The sequence below is a fragment of the Panulirus ornatus genome, chromosome 11, assembly GCF_036320965.1.
Source record: "Panulirus ornatus isolate Po-2019 chromosome 11, ASM3632096v1, whole genome shotgun sequence".
NCBI lineage: Eukaryota > Metazoa > Arthropoda > Malacostraca > Decapoda > Palinuridae > Panulirus > Panulirus ornatus.
Genome location: NC_092234.1, coordinates 49,730,375 through 49,753,045, shown reverse-complemented (window position 1 = coordinate 49,753,045; position 22,671 = coordinate 49,730,375). Strand labels below are relative to the sequence as shown.

Sequence of the window (22,671 nt, the reverse complement as noted above, 5' to 3'; positions counted from 1 at the left end):
ATAATGCACAAGGCCAGGAACTGGACAGCAGTCATAGAATTATACAACAAAATTAATGGCGTTCTGGATGGACCGATTACAGTACGCAGATGTTAGGAACATATAGATTTTTGTTGACTTCCTTTGCATCGTAATCTTTGGTGGTGGATATCGGTCAGGTTGTATATTTTGTTCTGTATTTGATTTTTTCATTATTTTAGCTGAGACGGCACGGGCAACTGTTTGATGATAGCGTGGCAGATGAAGGGTGTTTTGGTCGGGGTGGTGTGCGAAGTGAGAGGGCCAGGGAGAATGGTTTGGGTAAGAGAGAGAGGTAGTGAAAGCTTTGCGTAAGATGAAATCCGGCAAGGCGGCGGATTTGGATGTTATTGCAGTTGAATTTATTAAGAAAGGGAGTGACTGTGTTGTTGATTGGTTGGTAAGGATATTCATTGTATTTATGATTCATAGTGAAGTGCCTGAAGATTGGCGAAATGCGTGCATTGTGCCATTGTACAAAGGCAAGGGTGATAAAGGTGTGCTCAAACTACAGAGGCACAAGTTTGTTGAGTATTCCTGGGGAATTATATGGGAGGGTATTGATTGAGAGGGTGAAGGCATGTACAGAGCATCACATTGGGGAAGAGCAGTGTGGTTTCAGAAGTGGTAGAGGATGTGTGGATCAGGTGTTTACTTTGAAGAATGTGTGTGTGAGAAATACTTGGAAAAACAGTTGGATTTCTATTTGGCATTTATGGGTTTGGAGAAGGCATATGTTAGGGTTGATTAGAGATGCTTTGTGGAAGGTTTTAAGAGTATATGGTGTGGGAGGTAAGCTGCTAGAAGCCGTGAAAAGTTTTTACCAAGGATATAATGCATGTGTATGAGTAGGAAGAGAGGAGAGTGATTGGTTCCCAGTGAAGGTCGGTCTGCGTCAAGGGTGTGTGATGTCCTCATGGTTGTTTGACTTGTTTATGGATTGGGTTGTTAGGGAGGTAAATGTAAGAGTTTTGGAGAGAGGGGCGAGTATGCAGTCTGTTGGGGATGAGAGGGCCTGGGAAGTGAGTCAATTCTTGCTCTCCGATGATACAGCTCTAGTAGCTCATTCGAGTGAGAAATTGCAGAAGTTGGTAACTGAATTTGTGTGTGAAAGGAGAAAGTTAAGAGTAAGTGTGAATTAGAGCAAGGTTATTAGGTTCAGTATGGTGGAGGGAGAAGTTGATTGGGATGTAAGTTTGAATGGAGAAAAATTGGAAGTGAAGTTATATATATATATATATATATATATATATATATATATATATATATATATATATATATATACGTGTATGTGTATGTATGTATGTATATGTTTGTTTATGAGTCGATGGGTCTTTCTTCGTCTGTTCCCTGGCGCTACATCGCTAACGTGGAAAACGATTATCACCGTAGCACTCTTACCTCATCCTTGTATAGCAGGAGCAAGGTGTTCGTCAATTGTTCGATTCATTTCAAATATGAATGAGAGAAGGAGTCATGTTTGTTTTTGTCGTTGAAATTTGAAAACAAATATTTTTCTCTTGCGCCCCCCATCTTTTGAACTTGTGTGTGTTCATTTATTCTTGGCACCAGAATAAATAAATATGCACCATCTTCGGCATCACTACTCGTGAAGGCTATGCAGGTAACTCGTGTATTTCAGGTCCGCATGCTGGTTCAATGCCAAGATATGACGTAGGCACCGTCTGTCAGGAAGAACCCTTGGTTATGGGTCATGATGCTTTTGTGTTCTGATTATCACTGTAGTTCTTCACACGGTATCCACTCCCCTCAGAAGCCCGCTTGTGGGTGTCGATGGAAATTTAGGGCAATAGGCGTAAACATAGCTATCCTCTTAAGTGGGGTAAGTGGATCCTGGCGCGCCCATTTAATTTTCCACTTTACTAACGCAGATTAACCCACAGCCGCAGGGTTTTCCTTCCATTCGTGTAATGTTGCATAAAGGCTTATGGCGCACCCCTCCTTATCCTGTAATCGGTTCACCTTGCACGCATGTGCAGATGTGGAGTATGTAACATAAGTTCATCCTAGGCTACAGAAATATTGCATAAGTAAACAAGGCGGAATAAAGTGCAGATAGGCAAAGGGACTAACTTGAAATATATGTAACAAATTGATCGATATTTTGGAAAATCAGATTATGGAGTATTAACACACAAGATTATATAATGACATACAGTTTGTCCAAGGATGAGACATTATTAACCCCTGGCAGAGGAAGTACAGACATCTTAAAACCGCACTTCACACTGGACTAGTTAGTCATGATTTACGTGCTTAAACAAGTGTGATGCGTAGGGTTCTCCGAATTAAACTTCTTGCATGATGTCTGGTTATATATATTTATTTCATACTATTCGCCATTTCCCGCGTTAGCAAGGTAGCGTTAAGACCAGAGGACTGAGCCTTTCAGGGAATATCCTCACTTGGCCCCCTCCTCTGTTCCTTCATTAGGAAAACTAAAAAAGAGAGGGGAGGATTTCCAGCCCCCCGCTCCCTTCCCTTTTAGTCGCCTTCTACGACACGCAGGGAATACGTGGGAAGTATTCTTTCTCCCCTATCCCCAGGGATAATATATATATATATATATATATATATATATATATATATATATATATATATATATATATAGGATTTACTTGCGTTCTTAGAGTAGGATGAAGTTGTACTGATTGTGACGTCTCAGACTCTCGTGCCAGTATAAAATACAGGAGATGCTTTCAGTGTCATTAGTTTAAATGAAAAGCACGTATCAGATTCCCACTTTATTGGAGCAGAAGTGAAGTGGAGGAGAGGAGCTGTGAGTGAGGCCCGTGAAAGGGTTGGTGGCCGTGTCCTGCAGCTGTTACAGACCAGCGCCATCATTTATTCTGACCTCGACACCTGCTCCATGCAAAGTTGACGCTTCCATTGTGTTAGCGAGTGGTAGGTAACCTCGGGGTACGGAGCTGAAGATGCTGGATCAAATATTTGGGGTCTGGAAGCCTGCACGATGAGAGTGCAGGTGTATTTTATTTTTCCCATTCGTTTGTCTAATTTATTTCGTGAAAACTGCTTAATTAATTAGAAAGTTATCCGTGAATGCATAGGTACGCAAATATTTATTTGAGCTTTTGAATTGTGTCTCATGGTTCATCAGACATTGGCACTGTTCTTTGACGTAGTTTCGTGTAAATTGTATTTTTGGTAATTGATTTCTTTACAGTCGTTTATCGTGTATCTTAAAGAATATATACAGAGTACCTAAAGATTTGTGTAATGTGAAAAAAGGTAGGAAAAAGATTACTGAATGTTCAACTCCGCAACCAAAATGTAGACAAGAGAGGGTGTTATGGGAGATGAAGAACTGTGATTTAAGAATGTTATTTGAATAAGTTGAGGGGTATAACATAAGCCAGAGATCCCTGAGAAAGGTGTAAGAAATTAGGCTTATTTTCCCGTACTAGTTTATAAACAGTATACGACTAGCGTGATTAAAGTATATATCCTTGTCCTATGTAGCCTAACCGAACTTATCCTAGCTTAAAACGTTTATGGAAGATCTCACGCAGTTTACGGAATTATATTTTTGTGTGTGAAATGCCTTTAGACCGTTCGCTGTAGCGGTGATGTTTCCATGGTTGTTTAATTTGTTTATGGATGGTGTGATTAGGGAGGTGGATGCAAGAGTTTTGTAGAGAGGGGCGTATATGCAATCTGTGGGGGAGGAGAGGGCCTGGGAAGTGAGTCATTTGTTGCTTGCTGATGATACAGCACTGGTGGCTCTTTAGAGTGAGAAAATGCAAAAGCTGGTAACAGAGTTTAGAAGAGTGACAGCAAGAGAGTGGATGTGAGCGGATATGGCTTTTCTTCATTTGCTTCTGGCGCTGCCTTATTACCGTGAGAAACAGGTATCAGGTATTGATATATATATATATATATATATATATATATATATATATATATATATATATATATATATATATATATATATATATTATGTGTGTAAGTTCCTAAAGGAATATCGCAACACTGACTCTCGTCCAAACAGACGCTGTAAAGCAAACCGTTTTCAAACTAAGAGAAGATAGGTGAAGGACGAGCTTGCTCTCAAAGAGGCAGGTGCATACAAGAGGCCTGTAAAGGAAACAGTGTTAGTGACGAGAAGATTATTCGAGTCAGGATCCTTGGATACTTGCCTGGTAAGATTTCTAGTCCTGGCTTTGTAAGTGCAGGGTTTACATTTTCGTGTGAGACAGCATCATGACATGTTCATATGATGCTGGTCAGAATTGGCATGATATGTATATATATATATATATATATATATATATATATATATATATATATATATATATATATATATATATCGCATCTAGAAGCCTGTTTGTCTAATTAGATGTTGCCAGGCAGAGAACAGACTTGGGTTTTGTCTATTGTATCGATCGGAATTTAACATCTTTATTTATTCAAGATTAAGCTGGATAATAGCTGGATTTAGTTCTACATTCAGTCTTCCTTTTTCTTGTTTTCCCGATATTGAAAGAAGAAAGCAGTCTTACCATAAAGAATTTAAGTTTAGAAAATTGATTGGGAAGTTCCCGTCTCGAACTGAAATACGAAACATCGGGTATTGTAAGATCAGTAGGAACGGGAGGAAAAATATGCAAAACTGAAATGCAAAAGGAACAAGATGGGCATATGAAAATAGGAATTATTTTCTCTACTTATGCATCTTGTGATTTTCTAGTGGTTTTCTACTTCTTGTGTCTTGAATTATTCCTTGGTAGTCTGTCTCTTTGTTTACCTGCCAGTTAGTATATTTGTGTCACCCCAAAAGTCAGGACACGTTGAGGAAGTAACGTGTATCAGTGTGGCAGGAACATTTTCCAAAGGCAGGTTGTCTGACCAGTACGTATGGAGGTCGATCTAGAACACTGTAGATGGCCTTACATTGTTGGCTCACTGTGGCTTTGATGAGATGGGTCTCAGGCACGTGAGGACCAGTTTTATTAGCTCTCTTTTTTAATCAAGTTAAGAGGTAACTTGATACAGGTTTTCAGAATTATCATAAGGCTTCGATAATCTTGATCGAAGCAAAGCAGCTACTTAAGAGTAGATTGCGTGATTTCAATTGTTGTAGTATTAACTCGTAGGCAAACGTTTTACTTCGAAGGAGGCGAAGTACTTTTTCTTCAGAAGGAATGTTAACACATAGGGAATGACCAACCAGTTAAAGTAGTTAAAGGCAGTATCATATATATGTTTAAGGGTGGATTTGATAATTACTTCGCATCAGGTCTACGACTAACAATTTCTGCGCCCTCCATAGTTACATGAAAAGTTTATCTCCATTTATCATCGAATCATCTGTATACCATTCTACTCTTATCACATAAGGTATAATTTTCTCAACTCTTCCTTTGTCAAAAAATCTTGGAAGGGATCCATTAGTCTATTGCCTCAATTCCTTTGTACTTGATATTTCTTTTAAGCAGAGTGAGTTCATTGTTTACTCGTACCGCTAGTGTAGGCGGCAGCAAAGAAAAGGACACAGGGTTCAGGGAGGACTTGCGGTTCAGGAAGCGAACCACATGTAGACCACAGGAACTGGAGTTATTTTGTCCAGTTGAGTCTGTAGGCCAAGGTCAATGAGGCGCCGTCATCTTCAATTTGCAATCACCAACCGAAAAATCTTATTATCACCTTCAGATACTCAGGATGCTAGGGCCACACTACGTACTTATTCTCACGCTAATGTGGACCTGTGGAAGAGGTGTTAGATGCCACTGGAGACCCAACCACAAACACCACCACTACGCCGAGCTTCCTTCCCGCCTCCACCACCAACACCACCGCCGCCACCCCATGGGGGGGCCCCCCACAGCCATCCATACCTTGGCGTTTATTTTGGTGCTGTGACACCGGCCGATCGTACTGGGAGGAGGAGGAGGAAGAGGACGGGGGGATGGGGGGTTGCACCGGATGCAGAGGTGGTGTCTGGGGTTTTATGTTTAGGGGAGGAACGTGTAGTAGGGGTCGTGGGGCCGCAGGAGTGGTGCATACAGATCATGACACTCTCAAAGTTGTATCTTTCTTCATTTTTACCTTCCCTCTCCAGGCTCTGCTGTTCCCCCCTCCTCGGGAGTTAGAGGGTAAAGAGTTATAGTTTAGGAGGTGTATCAGAGTATATATGAAGGCTATAGGTGTATATAAAGTGTATGGAAAAGCTATAGGAATACATGAGAGAGACGGCAAAAGACTATGCAGATGGTGTGTGGCTGGTGCATCTGCTGGGAAACAGTATCGTAAATTCATAATCTCTATGAGATGGAGAATTGATCACGCAGGTGTGCTGGTGGTGGTCCGAGAGTTACTGAACATGTAGATGAAGGCAGATAACTCACCCACGGAGATAAGGACATGTCAGGTCATGGCAGATGTAGTGAATCAGGTTGTGAATCACGGACAAGCCAAGCGAGAGGAGGGAAGGGCAGCCTTATGTAAGTAACCATAGACGCTGGGGTGAGGTAACTGTACGCGTAGTGTCTGAGAACTTTATATGGGGTTTGAGAATGATCCCCTCCGAGTTATGGGACTATACTCCCGGGGCCTGGGGAGTAAACTCCGGGGGCTTTCTGAATTGCTTGTGAATTGTTTTTGAATGACAGGGTTTGAGGTAAACACGGAGGCTATACTCCGTGGAACGCAATCGGGAAAGATGCAGTATCATAAATACGTGCAGAGTCGTAGAAGGTATGGCTCCAACCTTACATTCAAAAATAACATCCTACTGTCACGACAGGCATTGAAGACGCTGTAAAATACTACCACTGAAATCCAAAGAAACCATATTCATAAAAAAAAAATGAACGTCTTAACATTTGGAGCCGAAGACTCTTCAACACCTTGCCATCAAAAACAGCATGGGTACACACGGTTGAGAAGTTCCAGAGCGCATAGGACGAGTACCTACAAATTGTGCCTTATCAGCTAGGCTGTTGGGACGAAGACCCCCCCCCAAAAAAAAAAAAAAAAAAAATGTATGCTGCTTGCAAGTCCGGGGGAGGGGGCGTTGTGAACTTCTTAAGGGCTGGCGTCTTTGAAGTATATGAATGATGGTTTTGGAAGGGGGAAGCATCTAGAGATGTCGCTCTTAGTCTGGGTGAGGAAAAAGAATAGATGTAGATGTTGACTTCATGCGCGAAGCCTTTGAACTTACAGGGATGTTATTGAGATTCTAATCCGAGGGAAAAGATTCTTTATTTTCACGTGTCGTGTTATACGTGTGAGAGAGGCTATAAACAAATCGAAAAAAAGTATAATGCCAAAAGTTAGATAACCTAGATAGCTATTTTGCTACGTTAAAAAGTTAACGGTGTTTTCCTCATGCTTAAATTTTAAGTGAAAATTTGCAAAGGTTTAGGTGCAAGGTATGAGACTGTTAGAAGATGGCAAGACTCAGAAAACAGTCAGGGAACTGTGTATGTGTTTATCGTGTGTGGCACAGTTGGGGGAAGGGCGCAAGATAGGAGTGTTGAACATTGGACGGGGCGAGTACTGTGTTAAAAACAGGATGGGCGAAAATTGGTGTGTAGAATGGAAGTAAGCAAGAAATTGATGTTTGAATGTGATTGAAGGGTGAGGGAAGGTATTTGATAATTGGATTAGTTAGGAAACACGTGTTAGAAACGGTATGGGACAAGCATAGAGGTGAACACGAGCACTTAGAAGGAAGTGGTTGCTCCAAGGAAAAAGTTAAGTTGACTAAGATGAGAGTGGAGGGTGAAGAACGAAGGGAACGTGGCGAGGCACCGCGAGTGACATGAAAGCTTTTTTGTAATAGTTTCGGTGACGCAAAGTGGAAATGAATATCGGTTTGGTTAGAACAAGAGAGAAATCGACTAGTTTAAGAAAGAGAAGAATCAAGGGAGAGGGAGGGAAAGAATGGAAAATGGCTGGGGCGGAGAGGAAAGTGAAAAAAATCAGTTAAGACAGAGTAAGAGATAATAAAGAAGAGCGGAAGAGAAATAGGTTACAAGTGGGAGAGGTGATAGTGTGTGTGTGTGGGGGGGGGTGGATGACAGGTTTAGGGGGGCTGGGCTACATTCGCCGCAGGAGGAAGTGGGCGTGGCATGTTTTCCTCACTTTTAAAGAGACTATTTCTGGTGTGTGTGTGTGGAGGTCCCGGCGGCGCAGTGATCGATCCCCGCCTTGACCGGGAGGCCCTGCTGCTGCTACAGACCAGGCTTACCTTCGTATGAAAGCTGTCAATTGTAAAATCTTTGATCACATGCTTCAGATAGTGAGCTGCCTTTCTCACCTGTATCTCCATAAAGGCGCCATTGTGATTATCTTATCTTAAATATTCCATCACTATTAGTATCACATTTAAGTTGCTACTAACATGAAAGGCAGTGACGTTAAAGTTTAGAATTTGCGTGTTTGGTATACTAATTTTGGTTTTAAGTAAGACATGAGCTCTGGTTCTCTAACCGGAAATATTTTTCATTGCTATGCAATGTGTTCTTCCATCTTTACCTGTTTTTCCCATTGTGAAGGTTACCAGGAGAGACGGGAGCCATCTTGTCTGGTTACTACATCTCGGCGCCAGTTGGCAGTCAGAGAGGGCGTTTGTCTCTGCTGATAATGTTCACAAGAAACTATTTTTTTCTTATTTTTCCTTGCATTTTGATAATTAGTTTTTACGGTGTGAACCACCGTTTCACTGTCTTCTGTATATCCTTTTTTGTTTGTTTGTTTGGCGAGAGAGTCGCTCAGAAGTACGTTTAGTAGGGGCTTGGAACTGAAGTGGGACTATTGAAGAAAATTGAACACGATTAGGAAGCTTCTGAAGCTGGCCGAAGTTATATTTGGCGACGCATTTTTTCCAGTGAATCAGTTTTGATGTAATTTTAAAGGAGTAAAATGCAGTTATCGTTTAGGAAACATGATCTGCTCTAGGATGCTTTTATCGTGTACTTTTTATGAATTTTGGATGGATGGATACCCGGAATTTTAGCAGTTCCTTTAAAAAGCTGACTTTCGTTATGAGAGAGAGAGAGAGAGAGAGAGAGAGAGAGAGAGAGAGAGAGAGAGAGAGAGAGAGAGACAGACAGACAGAGAGAGAGAGAGACAGAGAGAGAGAGAGAGAGAGAGAGAGAGAGAGAGAGAGAGAGAGAGAGAGAGAGTTAAACACAATTGAGTCGATTATTGTCGATATAAAGTCTGTATCTTGAAATTACAACCAGCACGCATTCAAAAGTATAGTCTTTTTTTTTTCTCGGAAAACGTGTTTTGAATTTACCTGGCATGACTATATTGATACGTTTATAGCCTGTTTGTGTTAATGAAAGTAGTGGATTTGATCTCTCGTCTATGCATTGTCCTGCATAGGGCTGCCACGTCCTCCCACACCACTATGACTCCTTCCCTATCTGGCTGCCACGCCCTCCTTCATCGCCATCACTCCGTCCCTCCCTCCCTTGCCTTCCCTTTTTACCGCCACTCTCTTCCTCCCAGGCAACCAAACCCTCCCTCACACCACCACTTCCTCCCTCCTGGGCTACCACACCACCCCCTCACCACCACCACTCCCACTCTTTTTGGCCATCACATTTGAAATTGGGTATACCTGCTTCAGCGTTCTCTGGCAAAATGCTTTCGCTCTTACACCCCATAATCTATGTTGCATTTCTTCAGTTCTAGATCTCTCTCATTCTTTCTCAGATTCAGCCCTTCACTGGCCTGATAAAACTTCGTACCTTCATCAGAATCAGCCACGTAGATAGGTGTATGAACAAATATACGATGTTCTAATTTTACTGTGGTTACAAGCTTCCTTTTTTTTTTTTTTTTTCTAAGGCTGTATCTACATGTACTGTTTTATCGATGATTAAGTTGGTTAAGTGAAAAAAGACTTGTGACGTTTAGAATAATATTCAGTAATTTCATGTCCCATAGTATTATTTGGTACTCTACTGTTTATTGTTCGTTTGTTGTAAACCATTTTTACAAGGTTGACAGTGTTAATAGTTTTGGTCTTACGTAGCGGATACCGACTCTGGAACTTAAAATTTATGATTAAACATTACATTGCTTTCTCAGATTGACACTGTTTTGGGCTCTGCTTTCTCAGATGGTTTTGGTTACTGTTCTGGGCACTGCTTTCCCTGCTGTAGTTATGAGCATTGCTTCTTGCTGCTGTTTTGGGAACTGCTTTCTCTACAGCTGTTTTCCTACATTTTCTTATGGTGGTGTTTTGGACACTACTTCCTCCGCTGTTGGTAGCAAAGTTCTGTTGCTTTCAGCTGTGCCACCTCAGGTTCTGTTATGGGTAATGCCTTCTTTGTTCTTGTTTTAGACACTGCTTTCTCTTCTATTGTTTTGGGCATTGATTCGCCTGCTGTTTATTGGGTAGTTTCTTTTTGTTCTTTTGGGCGATGCTTCCTGTTTTTTTTTTTTTGGACACTTCCTCTTCCTTTATGGGCATCGATTCCCATGCTGCTCTTTTCTGGTACCTCCGTCTCTGTAGCAGATTTTGGTGTGGTTGCATGTGCAAATGGTTGGGCACTAGTCCCTTTTCTACTGTTTCGAGTAGACTACATGCTTTTTTTTCATTTACTTTAGTTTTTGTTACTAGCCTTCTAGCCAAATCCACTCTTTTCAGTTCACCACTCAATCTCCATTTTCACTAACGATGCTTCTTTCAGCTCCTTAGAAATACTGGACCAAGATCTCTTTGCTGGATGGTTTTCTTCCAGTTTTCCTTTGGTAATCAGTGTCCTCACAATTGTTCATGTAGTTAACTGAGAAATTGTCATCAGAGACTGGTCCATGCCAGGCAAAGACCCGACGAATCTCATAAAAAGATTTATTGATTTGTTCCATCAGTTCAGTTTTTTCACCCATAGGCATCAGAGTTTCTTTAGTCTTTTTATTAGTCTCTTGTTTGAGATTCTTAATCTTCTTCCATGCAATCCCAGACACTTTTAACCAACCAGTTTCCTGTTTGTCAGAGTTTGTATGATGAATAAAACTTAAAGTTTTCTGTTTTTCTGTATGTGGAAACTTAGATTATAGTAATTTTGATAACTGCATACAGAATTATAGGCACTTGAATTAGGTAATTACTCTCAGTAAGTGCCATGAATTATTTTTTGGAGTTACACGTAGAATAAATAGCAAAATAGGAGAATCTATCCAAATATCACCTTTTTTTTGTTTTTGTACATAAAGCATAAAGTGAAAATGAAAGGAAACATATGTATTCATGTTCAACATACATGTTTGAGCACTAAACAATTTAATCAAGAATAATGATATTGGTGATTAGTTCATTGGATTGAATTGAGTTCATTGGAGGTGAATTAAGAGAAGTAGCCTGAAACTAGAAGTAGAAGCGCTAAGTGCTCTTCAATAGGAAAGCTTTGAACTTTGTAATGTTAGTGTAGAAATTAATTGAACCTAACAGTGTAGCACCTTCTGTTAAATAAACTGAGCATATATGAGTATAGATATTGATGCCGATTTTATCTGAAATTTAAACCACACCAGATTTGTTTGCATTTGTATATCTCATTATTTCTCATGTTCCTCATCTATCCCCTTGACAGCACTGTTTTCAGTAAAAAGAATACAGGCTTGACAAGCAGATATTAGCTTACCAGGGAATCTGCGGGAAGATTGTTTATGACCTGGTGAGAAAGAAGAAAAAACCAGCACCATGTTTGGCTTCTGAAGAATGTTGGCCAAGACATCCTGGAGGATATGTCTGACAGTGCTCAGGATGAAAGGAATCGGTGAGTATCCATAGTAGTTTGCAGTACTTCCTGCTTTATGGACTGACTTATCCATTTGGTGTTTTAGACATTATTAAAAAGGTGGTCTTAGTATGTTACAGTAGACGAGCATGATGTGTCATATATGTGTGTACAGTTGAACTGAATCAGTTTTAATGGTTTCTTGTAATGCTGAACCTTAATGTGTGTGTGTGTGTGTGTGTGTGTTCCTCTGCCAGTTGAAGTGTTTATCTTTTTTTCCATGCTCTCATGCTCTCATTCTTTCGGATGTTATTCTTGTCTCCTGTGTAACATGGTAGACACATAGGGATCGCTTTGTCCATTTTTGTTGTGCTTTCCAGAAAAAAAAAGAAATTGAATGGTATAACACTCATTGACCCATTACTATAGTTTAGATTTCCCATGAGATATTTCACATACATGGAGGTTTAAGTGGGAACATATCCTCGTGTATAACATGAAACAAATTTCACAGTTGGCTATGGAACTTTATGAAGTTTTCCTAAAATCTAAAAATTTGAATAACATAAAACCCATTACCCTAGTTTGATTTGTTACTTGCACAGCATGGCAGAAACTTGGGATTGCTTTCTCCATCATCCTTATCATTATGTCTGTCATCAGCACTTTGCACTTTAACATGAAGATTAACCATGATCACATTTTGGAAAGTCTCATATGCTGATTAAACTTTATATTATAGAGATGTTTCCCACTAGCTAAAGAATAATATTGCTTAGAACTTTGAAAAATTACATCCATGGCTTTGGAACTTAAATACAGATTTTTTGGTATTTTCCAAAAAACATTTCCACCCAGTTTTATCTTGCTGCCAGAGACTGTCCTGCACAGCAGGTGACATGAATGTTCCATAGAACTCCTTTTATGTTGGAGAGTAACTTACAATAGTCAGAAATACTTTCAAAGTTTATTAGATAGAAACTTTGTTATGGAGTGTACATATGTTTGTATTTCAGCCAGATTTTGTTGTAGTGATACGACCACATTGTATCATATAAGATTAATTTTTGGGAGTAACATCAGAATATCTATTCACATTTTAGAATTTGGAGTGTGGATATCTTGCTGGAAGATAGGAATTTTGTAACAGTCTCACCCATATGCAGGGACCATTACTACTTGGTGAAAATATAGTGCTGTAACATAGCAGAAACCTTAAATAGAATCATACTATTTCTTGAGCTTTGGGGTGTGAGTTCCCTGTTGTAAGACATTGCATGGATCTATGCTGCTTCCCTAATTGCTAACAAGTGATGCCACATCTTGAAACTTGTAAGGCTTGGGAGGAAGTGAGCATTGGAATGTTATCATGTATTTTTCTGAAATGTAAAAGTTCCATGAGAAAAGGCTTCATTGTTTCCAGCCATATTTATTTATTTATTTATTTTGCTTTGTCGCTGTCTCCCGCGTTAGTGAGGTAGCGCAAGGAAACAGACGAAAGAATGGCCCATCCCGCACACATACACATGTATAGACATACACGTCCACACACGCAAATATACATACCTATACATTTCAATGTACACATATATATACACACACAGACATATATATATATACACATGTACATAATTCACACTGTCTGCTTTTATTTGTTTTCCATCGCCACCTCGCCACACATGGAATAACAACCCCCTCCCCCCTCATGTGTGCGAGGTAGCGCTAGGAAAAGACACCAAAGGCCCCATTCGTTCACATTCAGTCTCTAGCTGTCATGTGATAATGCACTGAAACCACAGCTCCCTTTCCACATCCAAGCCCCACGCAACTTTCCAATGTTTATCCCAGATGCTTCACATGCCCTGGTTCAATCCATTGACAGCACGTCGACCCCGGTATACCACATCGTTCCAATTCACTCTATTCCTTGCACGCCTTTCACCCTCCTGCATGTTCAGGCCCCGATCACTCAGAATCTTTTTCACTCCATCTTTCCACCTCCAATTTGGTCTCCCACTTCTCCTCGTTCCCTCCACCTCTGACACATATATCCTCTTGGTCAATCTTTCCTCACTCATTCTCTCCATGTGACCAAACCATTTCAAAACACCCTCTTCTGCTCTCTCAACCACACTCTTTTTACTTCCACACATCTCTCTTACCCTTACATTACTTACTCGATCAAACCACCTCACACCACATATTGTCCTCAAACATCTCATTTCCAGCACATCCACCCTCCTGCGCACAACTCTATCCATAGCCCACGCCTCACAACCATACAACATTGTTGGAACCACTATTCCGTCAAACATACTCATTTTTGCTTTCCGAGATAATGTTCTCGACTTCCAAACATTCTTCAAGGCTCCCAGAATTTTCGCCCCCCTCCCCCATCCTATGATTTACTTCCACTTCCATGGTTCCATCCGCTGCCAGATCCACTCCCAGATATCTAAAACACTTTACTTCCTCCAGTTTTTCTCCATTCAAACTTACCTCCCAATTGACTTGACCCTCAACCCTACTGTACCTAGTAACCTTGCTCTTATTCACATTTACTCTTAACTTTCTTCTTTCACACACTTTACCAAACTCAGTCACCAGCTTCTGCAGTTTCTTACATGAATCAGCCACCAGCACTGTATCATCAGCGAACAACAACTGACTCACTTCCCAAGCTCTCTCATCCACAACAGACTTCATACTTGCCCCTCTTTCCAAAACTCTTGCATTCACCTCCCTAACAACCCCATCTATAAACAAATTAAACAACCATGGAGACATCACACACCCCTGCCGCAAACCTACATTCACTGAGAACCAATCACTTTCCTCTCTTCCTACACGTACACATGCCTTACATTCTCGATAAAAACTTTTCACTGCTTCTAACAACTTGCCTCCCACACTATATATTCTTAAAACTTTCCACAGAACATCTCTCTCAACTCTATCATATTCCTTCTCCAGATCCATAAATGCTACATACAAATCCATTTGTTTTTCTAAGTATTTCTCACATACATTCTTCAAAGCAAACACCTGATCCACACATCCTCTACCACTTCTGAAACCACACTGCTCTTCCCCAATCTGATGCTCTGTACATGCCTTCACCCTCTCAATCAATACCCTCCCATATAATTTACCAGGAATACTCAACAAACTTATACCTCTGTAATTTGAGCACTCACTCTCATCCCCTTTGCCTTTGTACAATGGCACTATGCAAGCATTCCGCCAATCCTCAGGCACCTCACCATGAATCATACATACATTAAATAACCTTACCAACCAGTCAATAATACAGTCACCCCCTTTTTTTAATAAATTCCACTGCAATACCATACAAACCTGCTGCCTTGCCGGCTTTCATCTTCCGTAAAGCTTTTACTCCCTCTTCTCTATTTACCAAATCATTTTCCCTAACCCTCTCACTTTGCACACCACCTCGACCAAAACACCCTATATCTGCCACTCTATCATCAAACACATTCAACAAACCTTCAAAATACTCACTCCATCTCCTTCTGACATCACCACTACTTGTTATCACCTCCCCATTAGCCCCCTTCACTGAAGTTCCCATTAGCTCCCTTGTCTTATGCACTTTATTTACCTCCTTCCAAAACATCTTTTTATTCTCCCTGAAATTTAATGATACTCTCTCACCCCAACTCTCATTTGCCCTCTTTTTCACCTATTGCACCTTTCTCTTGACCTCCTGCCTCTTTCTTTTATACCTCTCCCACTCATTTGCATTTTTTCCCTGCAAAAATCGTCCAAATGCCTCTCTCTTCTCTTTCACTAATAATCTTACTTCTTCATCCCACCACTCACTACCTTTTCTAATCAACCCACCTCCCACGCTTCTCATGCCACAAGCATCTTTTGCGCAAGCCATCACTGCTTCCCTAAATACATCCCATTCCTTCCCCACTCCCCTTACCTCCTTTGTTCTCACCTTTTTCCATTCTGTACTCAGTCTCTCCTGGTACTTCCTCACGCAAGTCTCCTTCCCAAGCTCACTTACTCTCACCACTCTCTTCACCCTTACATTCTCTCTTCTTTTCTGAAAACCCATACAAATCTTCACCTTCGCCTCCACAAGATAATGATCAGACATCCCTCCAGTTGCACCTCTCAGCACAGTAACATCCAAAAGTCTCCCTTTCGTGCGTCTATCAATTAACATGTAATCCAATAACGATCTCTGGCCATCTCTCCTACTTACATAGGTATACTTATGTATATCTCGCTTTTTAAACCAGGTATTCCCAATCACCAGTCCTTTTTCAGCACGTAAACCTACAAGCTCTTCACCATTTCCATTTACAACACTGAACACCCCATGTATACCAATTATTCCCTCAACTGCCACATTACTCACCTTTGCATTCAAATCACCCATCACTATAACCCGGTCTTGTGCATCAAAACCGCTAACACACTCATTCAGCTGCTCCCAAAACACTTGCCTCTCATGATCTTTCTTCTCATGCCCAGGTGCATATGCACCAATAATCACCCATCTCTCTCCATCAACTTTCAGTTTTACCCATATCAATCTAGAATTTACTTTCTTACACTCTATCACATACTCCCACAACTCCTGATTCAGGAGTAGTGCTACTCCTTCCCTTGCTCTTGTCCTCTCACTAACCCCTGACTTTACTCCCAAGACATTCCCAAACCATGCTTCCCCTTTACCCTTGAGCTTCGTTTCACTCAGAACCAAAACATCCAGGTTCCTTTCCTCAAACATACTACCTATCTCTCCTTTTTTCTCACACACATGAGGGGGGAGGGGTATGTTATTCCATGTGTGGTGAGGTCCCGATGGGAATAAATAAAGGCAGACAGTATGAATTATGTTCATGTGTATATATGTATATGTCTGTGTGTGTATATATATGTATACATTGAGATGTATAGGTATGTATATTTGCATGTGGGGACATGTATGTATACACACGTGAATGTGGGTGGGTTGGGCCATATATATATATATATATATATATATATATATATATATATATATATATATATATATATTATTTTTTTTTTTTATTATACTTTGTCGCTGTCTCCCGCGTTTGCGAGGTAGCGCAAGGAAACAGACGAAAGAAATGGCCCAACCCACCCCCCATACACATGTATATACATACGTCCACACACGCAAATATACATACCTACACAGCTTTCCATGGTTTACCCCAGACGCTTCACATGCCTTGATTCAATCCACTGACAGCACGTCAACCCCGGTATACCACATCGCTCCAATTCACTCTATTCCTTGCCCTCCTTTCACCCTCCTGCATGCTCAGGCCCCGATCACACAAAATCTTTTTCACTCCATCTTTCCACCTCCAATTTGGTCTCCCTCTTCTCCTTGTTCCCTCCACCTCCGACACATATATCCTCTTGGTCAATCTTTCCTCACTCATCCTCTCCATGTGCCCAAACCACTTCAAAACACCCTCTTCTGCTCTCTCAACCACGCTCTTTTTATTTCCACACATCTCTCTTACCCTTACGTTACTCACTCGATCAAACCACCTCACACCACACATTGTCCTCAAACATCTCATTTCCAGCACATCCATCCTCCTGCGCACAACTCTATCCATAGCCCACGCCTCGCAACCATACAACATTGTTGGAACCACTATTCCTTCAAACATACCCATTTTTGCTTTCCGAGATAATGTTCTCGACTTCCACACATTCTTCAAGGCCCCCAGGATTTTCGCCCCCTCCCCCACCCTATGATCCACTTCCGCTTCCATGGTTCCATCCGCTGCCAGATCCACTCTCAGATATCTAAAACACTTCACTTCCTCCAGTTTTTCTCCATTCAAACTCACCTCCCAATTGACTTGACCCTCAACCCTACTGTACCTAATAACCTTGCTCTTATTCACATTTACTCTTAACTTTCTTCTTCCACACACTTTTCCAAACTCAGTCACCAGCTTCTGCAGTTTCTCACATGAATCAGCCACCAGCGCTGATAGCATGTGTAAAAGCCTTATGTAAAGATTAATGGATGAATGGAATGTAATTCAGGAGATATCATAGTGTGCCTTATAATTGCTTGGATCTGTATGCTGACTTTGTCCTGGTGCTTATGATTGCCCATAATACTTCATGCATGAACTCTGCTTCACTCTTGTCAGTAACATTTATGAACCAACAAGATTTCAGATAGGAAATTGCCTATGAATAACATCATTGTACTACACTATTTTATTAAGTACTAATTCATAGATTGCATACTCTTATACTTAATGTGCAGGATTTGCTAAATGTTATATCTAACTAGATTCAGTTGTCATGCACTTCTTTGTTTGTGTGTAAAGTTTTCACAGTTAAAGAAAGACCTGAACACTGCTGTAGTAGTAGCTGCATGTAATTATTATTACATGGATCGCATTCCCCTGGTATGATGGACGAGTTTGCTGTTATTCATAAATAAATGAGATATAGTAAGGTGAGAGGTGCCATTTTAGAATTATTTAAGATTAATGTTGATGCACTTAACTGTCCTTATGAAGTTAAAGGAGATTGATGCAAGTAGAATCTTGCCTAATATCTCCTTCTACTTGAATCATTGGTGTAGGAGTAACCTCAGCCAAGTTGTTGATTGTGGAGTGTATATGTCTGTAGCTTGCACTCTAAATAGTAAGAAAAGAAAAAAGGAATAGTTAACTGAGCCTGGGGGTTTAATGATCTTAAATAGATTGTTATACAGGGAGGAAGGTAAAGAAAAAGACTTTAATTCTTAATTAACATTTTTACAAAGGATCTGTATACACGCTGATCCTTTTTTTTGAAAGTGTTACTTCTTCATGTTTAGAGATGAATAATTTGGCACTTGAAGAGAATCTCAGTCCAAAAGAAAATGATAACTAAAGGGAAGAAATGTCATAGTCCATCATTCCTAATATAACCCACATGTTTGAAAATTTGATTATGTGCATTAATGATCCTTATGTGAAATCACCTCCTTTGCATATACTAATGTTTGCATGTTACCTGATGCATAGCCAGGGGTCCAGCAGGGACTTCCATAGGGGAGGAGGTCAACAACCAAGCCGTGGTTATAAAGATGTTACTGATCAAGTCACTGATGAGCTGGGAACGCTAAGGTCAGTATTATGCTGACTTCTATAAGCTTTTTCAGCCAGTGGTCCTGGTTAAGGAACTTTGCATGAGTAAAGCTTCACTGGATGCAGATAAAAGGAATTTGATAATAGTCTTTTAGTGATACTAGAATTTTTCTAATGTGAAGAGTATAGAATTGCTACAGGAACATCAGTATAAATTACAATTTACAAGGTTGTAAGCTTGTGTAAGCAGTAGAGAATGGATAGCCAAATTTCATGTACATCAAAGGATAAAACTGAAATTATTTCATCAGGGTTGATAACCATTCTAAACTTTTGTTAAGCAGTCTTAATCCAAGCATTCAAAAGAATGCTTCTCTATTTCTCTTTGACGGGCAACTTTCTTCTGCTTGAACTGAGAGAGTATAAACTTATAAAGTAATTCATTATGTTTATTCCCCAGACCCAACAATCCTCCACAAGGTGGCTATTATGATGGGTAAGTAAGTTTCCGTGTTGATGTGGTACTAACTACATGTATTCTGTATATTCTTTATTTTTATGATGGCTCAATAGCTGCATTATGTATAAATATGCTGGCATTTTAAGGACATTAGAAAATGCATAGGAAGTATAATTTTTAGAAATTTTATTAAAGATATAGATGAATTCATATTCAGATTTATTCCCTTTTCACTTTAGTATAAAGCAGCTCTTGAGGCACAGGTTTCATTTTCATTGCTTTTGATCAGGGGTGAGTACATAGAATTGATACAGTGGAGCACTGTATAGGAGAGAAATTCAGGTTTATCACCTTTTCTTTCTTTTCTTTCATACTATTCGCCATTTCCCGCATTAGCAAGGTAGCGTTAAGAACAGAGGACTGGGCCTCTGAGGGAATGTCCTCACCTGGCCTCGTTCTCTGTTCCTTCTTTTGGAAAATAAAAAAAAAAAAAAAAAAAAAAAAAAAATAAAAAATAAATAAAAAAAAAAACGAGAGGGGAGGATTTCCAGCCCCCCGCTCCCTCCCCTTTTAGTCGCCTTCTACGACATGCAGGGAATACGTGGGAAGTATTCTTTCTCCCCTATCCCCTATCACCATTAGAGTGAATTCTTTGGGTCATAAGATTTAATTTAAGAATATATGGTGTGGGAGGCAAGTTGTTAGAAGTAGTGAAAAGTTTTTATCGAGGATGTAAGGCATGTGTACGTGTAGGAAGAGAGGAAAGTGATTGGTTCTCAGTGAATGTAGGTTTGCGGCAGGGGTGTGTGATGTCTCCATGGTTGTTTAATTTGTTTATGGATGGGGTTGTTAGGGAGGTAAATGCAAGAGTCCTGGAAAGAGGGGCAAGTATGAAGTCTGTTGGGGATGAGAGAGCTTGGGAAGTGAGTCAGTTGTTGTTCGCTGATGATACAGCGCTGGTGGCTGATTCATGTGAGAAACTGCAGAAGCTGGTGACTGAGTTTGGTAAAGTGTGTGGAAGAAGAAAGTTAAGAGTAAATGTGAATAAGAGCAAGGTTATTAGGTACAGTAGGGTTGAGGGTCAAGTCAATTGGGAGGTGAGTTTGAATGGAGAAAAACTGGAGGAAGTGAAGTGTTTTAGATATCTGGGAGTGGATCTGTCAGCGGATGGAACCATGGAAGCGGAAGTGGATCATAGGGTGGGGGAGGGGGCGAAAATTTTGGGAGCCTTGAAAAATGTGTGGAAGTCGAGAACATTATCTCGGAAAGCAAAAATGGGTATGTTTGAAGGAATAGTGGTTCCAACAATGTTGTATGGTTGCGAGACGTGGGCTATGGATAGAGTTGTGCGCAGGAGGATGGATGTGCTGGAAATGAGATGTTTGAGGACAATGTGTGGTGTGAGGTGGTTTGATCGAGTAAGTAACGTAAGGGTAAGAGAGATGTGTGGAAATAAAAAGAGCGTGGTTGAGAGAGCAGAAGAGGGTGTTTTGAAATGGTTTGGGCACATGGAGAGAATGAGTGAGGAAAGATTGACCAAGAGGATATATGTGTCGGAGGTGGAGGGAACGAGGAGAAGAGGGAGACCAAATTGGAGGTGGAAAGATGGAGTGAAAAAGATTTTGTGTGATCGGGGCCTGAACATGCAGGAGGGTGAAAGGAGGGCAAGGAATAGAGTGAATTGGAGCGATGTGGTATACAGGGTTTGACGTGCTGTCAGTGGATTGAATCAAGGCATGTGAAGCGTCTGGGGTAAACCATGGAAAGCTGTGTAGGTATGTATATTTGCGTGTGTGGACGTGTGTATGTACATGTGTATGGGGGGGGGGGGTTGGGCCATTTCTTTCGTCTGTTTCCTTGCGCTACCTCGCAAACGCGGGAGACAGCGACAAAGTATAAAAAAAAAAAAAAAAAAGAAATAAGATTTAATCATAGTTTAGGAAACCTTGAATTAGGAAATGCTTTCATTCTCTGTGATTGTATTATGTATTATGTTAGCTAATCTTTAGTCTTTATTGTTGTAACTCTGGCTTTTGTTGTTACAATTGAATGTAAGATGAATTTTGGAACAGAAGATTGTTTTCATTTGAAGTTTTTTTTTTTCGAGACAGGCAAAAGTTGACATCAAGACCAGGCCTTTAATGAAATATAGAGAGGATTATAAAAGAGAAAAAGAAGACACAAGCGAAAGTATTTACGAATTTTGGAGGAAGTGAAAAACCTGCCTTTTAAAATGTGTCAGGTCGTAGTTTTTGGAAAAGACATTAGAAGGTAGAGAGTCCAAAGCTTCGAGGTGTAGGGAAGGAAACAGTTATCAAAATAGCCTAGTCTTAAGGTGCCAGTCCCCACACAGTAATCATGAGACACAACAACTTGCCAAGTAGCTAGTGGTGGTGGCACACAAGCAGACAGCTCTTGGAAGCAAAAACCAAAGTAAAATTTATAGAAAAGAGAAAGTGAACCAACATTGTGGTGTAGGGTAAGTGGGTCAAGTTTGGAAGTTACCTTGGGAGTGCTGTTGACTCAACTCTGTCAAGTAAGGATGCAGAGCTTTAACCACCCCAGATGTAAGAGTAGTACTCCATATGAGGATGAATCAATCCTCTGTATAAATGGAGCAACTGTTTGGAAGAAGAGAAGTTTCATCTCTAAACAGGACACCCACTAATAACATGTATGTTTAGTGAGTCAAGAGGTGGAATTACAGAACCATCAAAGGAGGGATGAGAGTTGTGGGGAGTTTTTGATAGATATCATGTCCAAGTCTGGCTTTATTGAGGAAGCTGTCAAGACGAGATGCAGATCTAGTAACAGTAGAATTGGATGATGTGAATTTTCGAGTCATTAGCATATAAGTGCATTTGGTTATTTGGGGAAGAGAGGAAATCAGTGAAAAAAAGGAGAAAAAGTGTAGGAGACAGGACAGAATCTTGAGGGACACCGCTGTTGATAGAGAAAGATGGGGGGAATGCTGATCCATCAACTACCACAGAGGAAGCTAGATATGAGAGCAGACTGAAGGAGGAGAGCTTGGAGATGAGACCCCAGTGCCATACCCTGTCAAAAGCTTTGGATATGTCAAGGGCAACTATGCATGACTCCCCCAAATTAGCAAGGTATGAAAGAATATCACCAGTGGATCTCGCCTAACGGAAGCCATACTGTTAATCAGAGTCAAGACTATGAGTTTTGAGGTGTCTAAGGATTTTAGTTAAGGAGGGATTCAAAGACTTTGGAAATGGTAGATGTCAAAGCAATAGGATGATAGTTAGAGGAGTCAGAATGGTCACCCTTCTTAGGGATGGGATGTATCAATGCATGCTTCTGAGAAGGA

At 40.6% G+C, this 22,671-nt stretch overlaps 1 protein-coding gene across 31 annotated transcripts in view; it reads left to right on the top strand.

Annotated features, from left to right (window-relative positions):
• Window positions 1-22,671, top strand: part of LOC139751502 (calpain-A-like) — a 244,635-nt gene that overhangs the window by 29,490 nt on the left and 192,474 nt on the right. For 27 of the 31 annotated variants that reach the window (XM_071666965.1, XM_071666969.1, XM_071666986.1 and 24 more), the window contains exons 2-4: window positions 11,613-11,798; window positions 18,815-18,916; window positions 19,338-19,373. In XM_071666965.1, the coding sequence (XP_071523066.1) occupies window positions 11,767-11,798; window positions 18,815-18,916; window positions 19,338-19,373 (170 nt within the window). In that variant the 5' untranslated portion in view covers window positions 11,613-11,766. Of the gene's footprint in view, window positions 1-4,053; window positions 4,200-11,612; window positions 11,799-18,814; window positions 18,917-19,337; window positions 19,374-22,671 lie in introns of those variants that run through there. The other 4 variants (XM_071666992.1, XM_071666970.1, XM_071666982.1 and 1 more) reach the window with 4 other exon arrangements.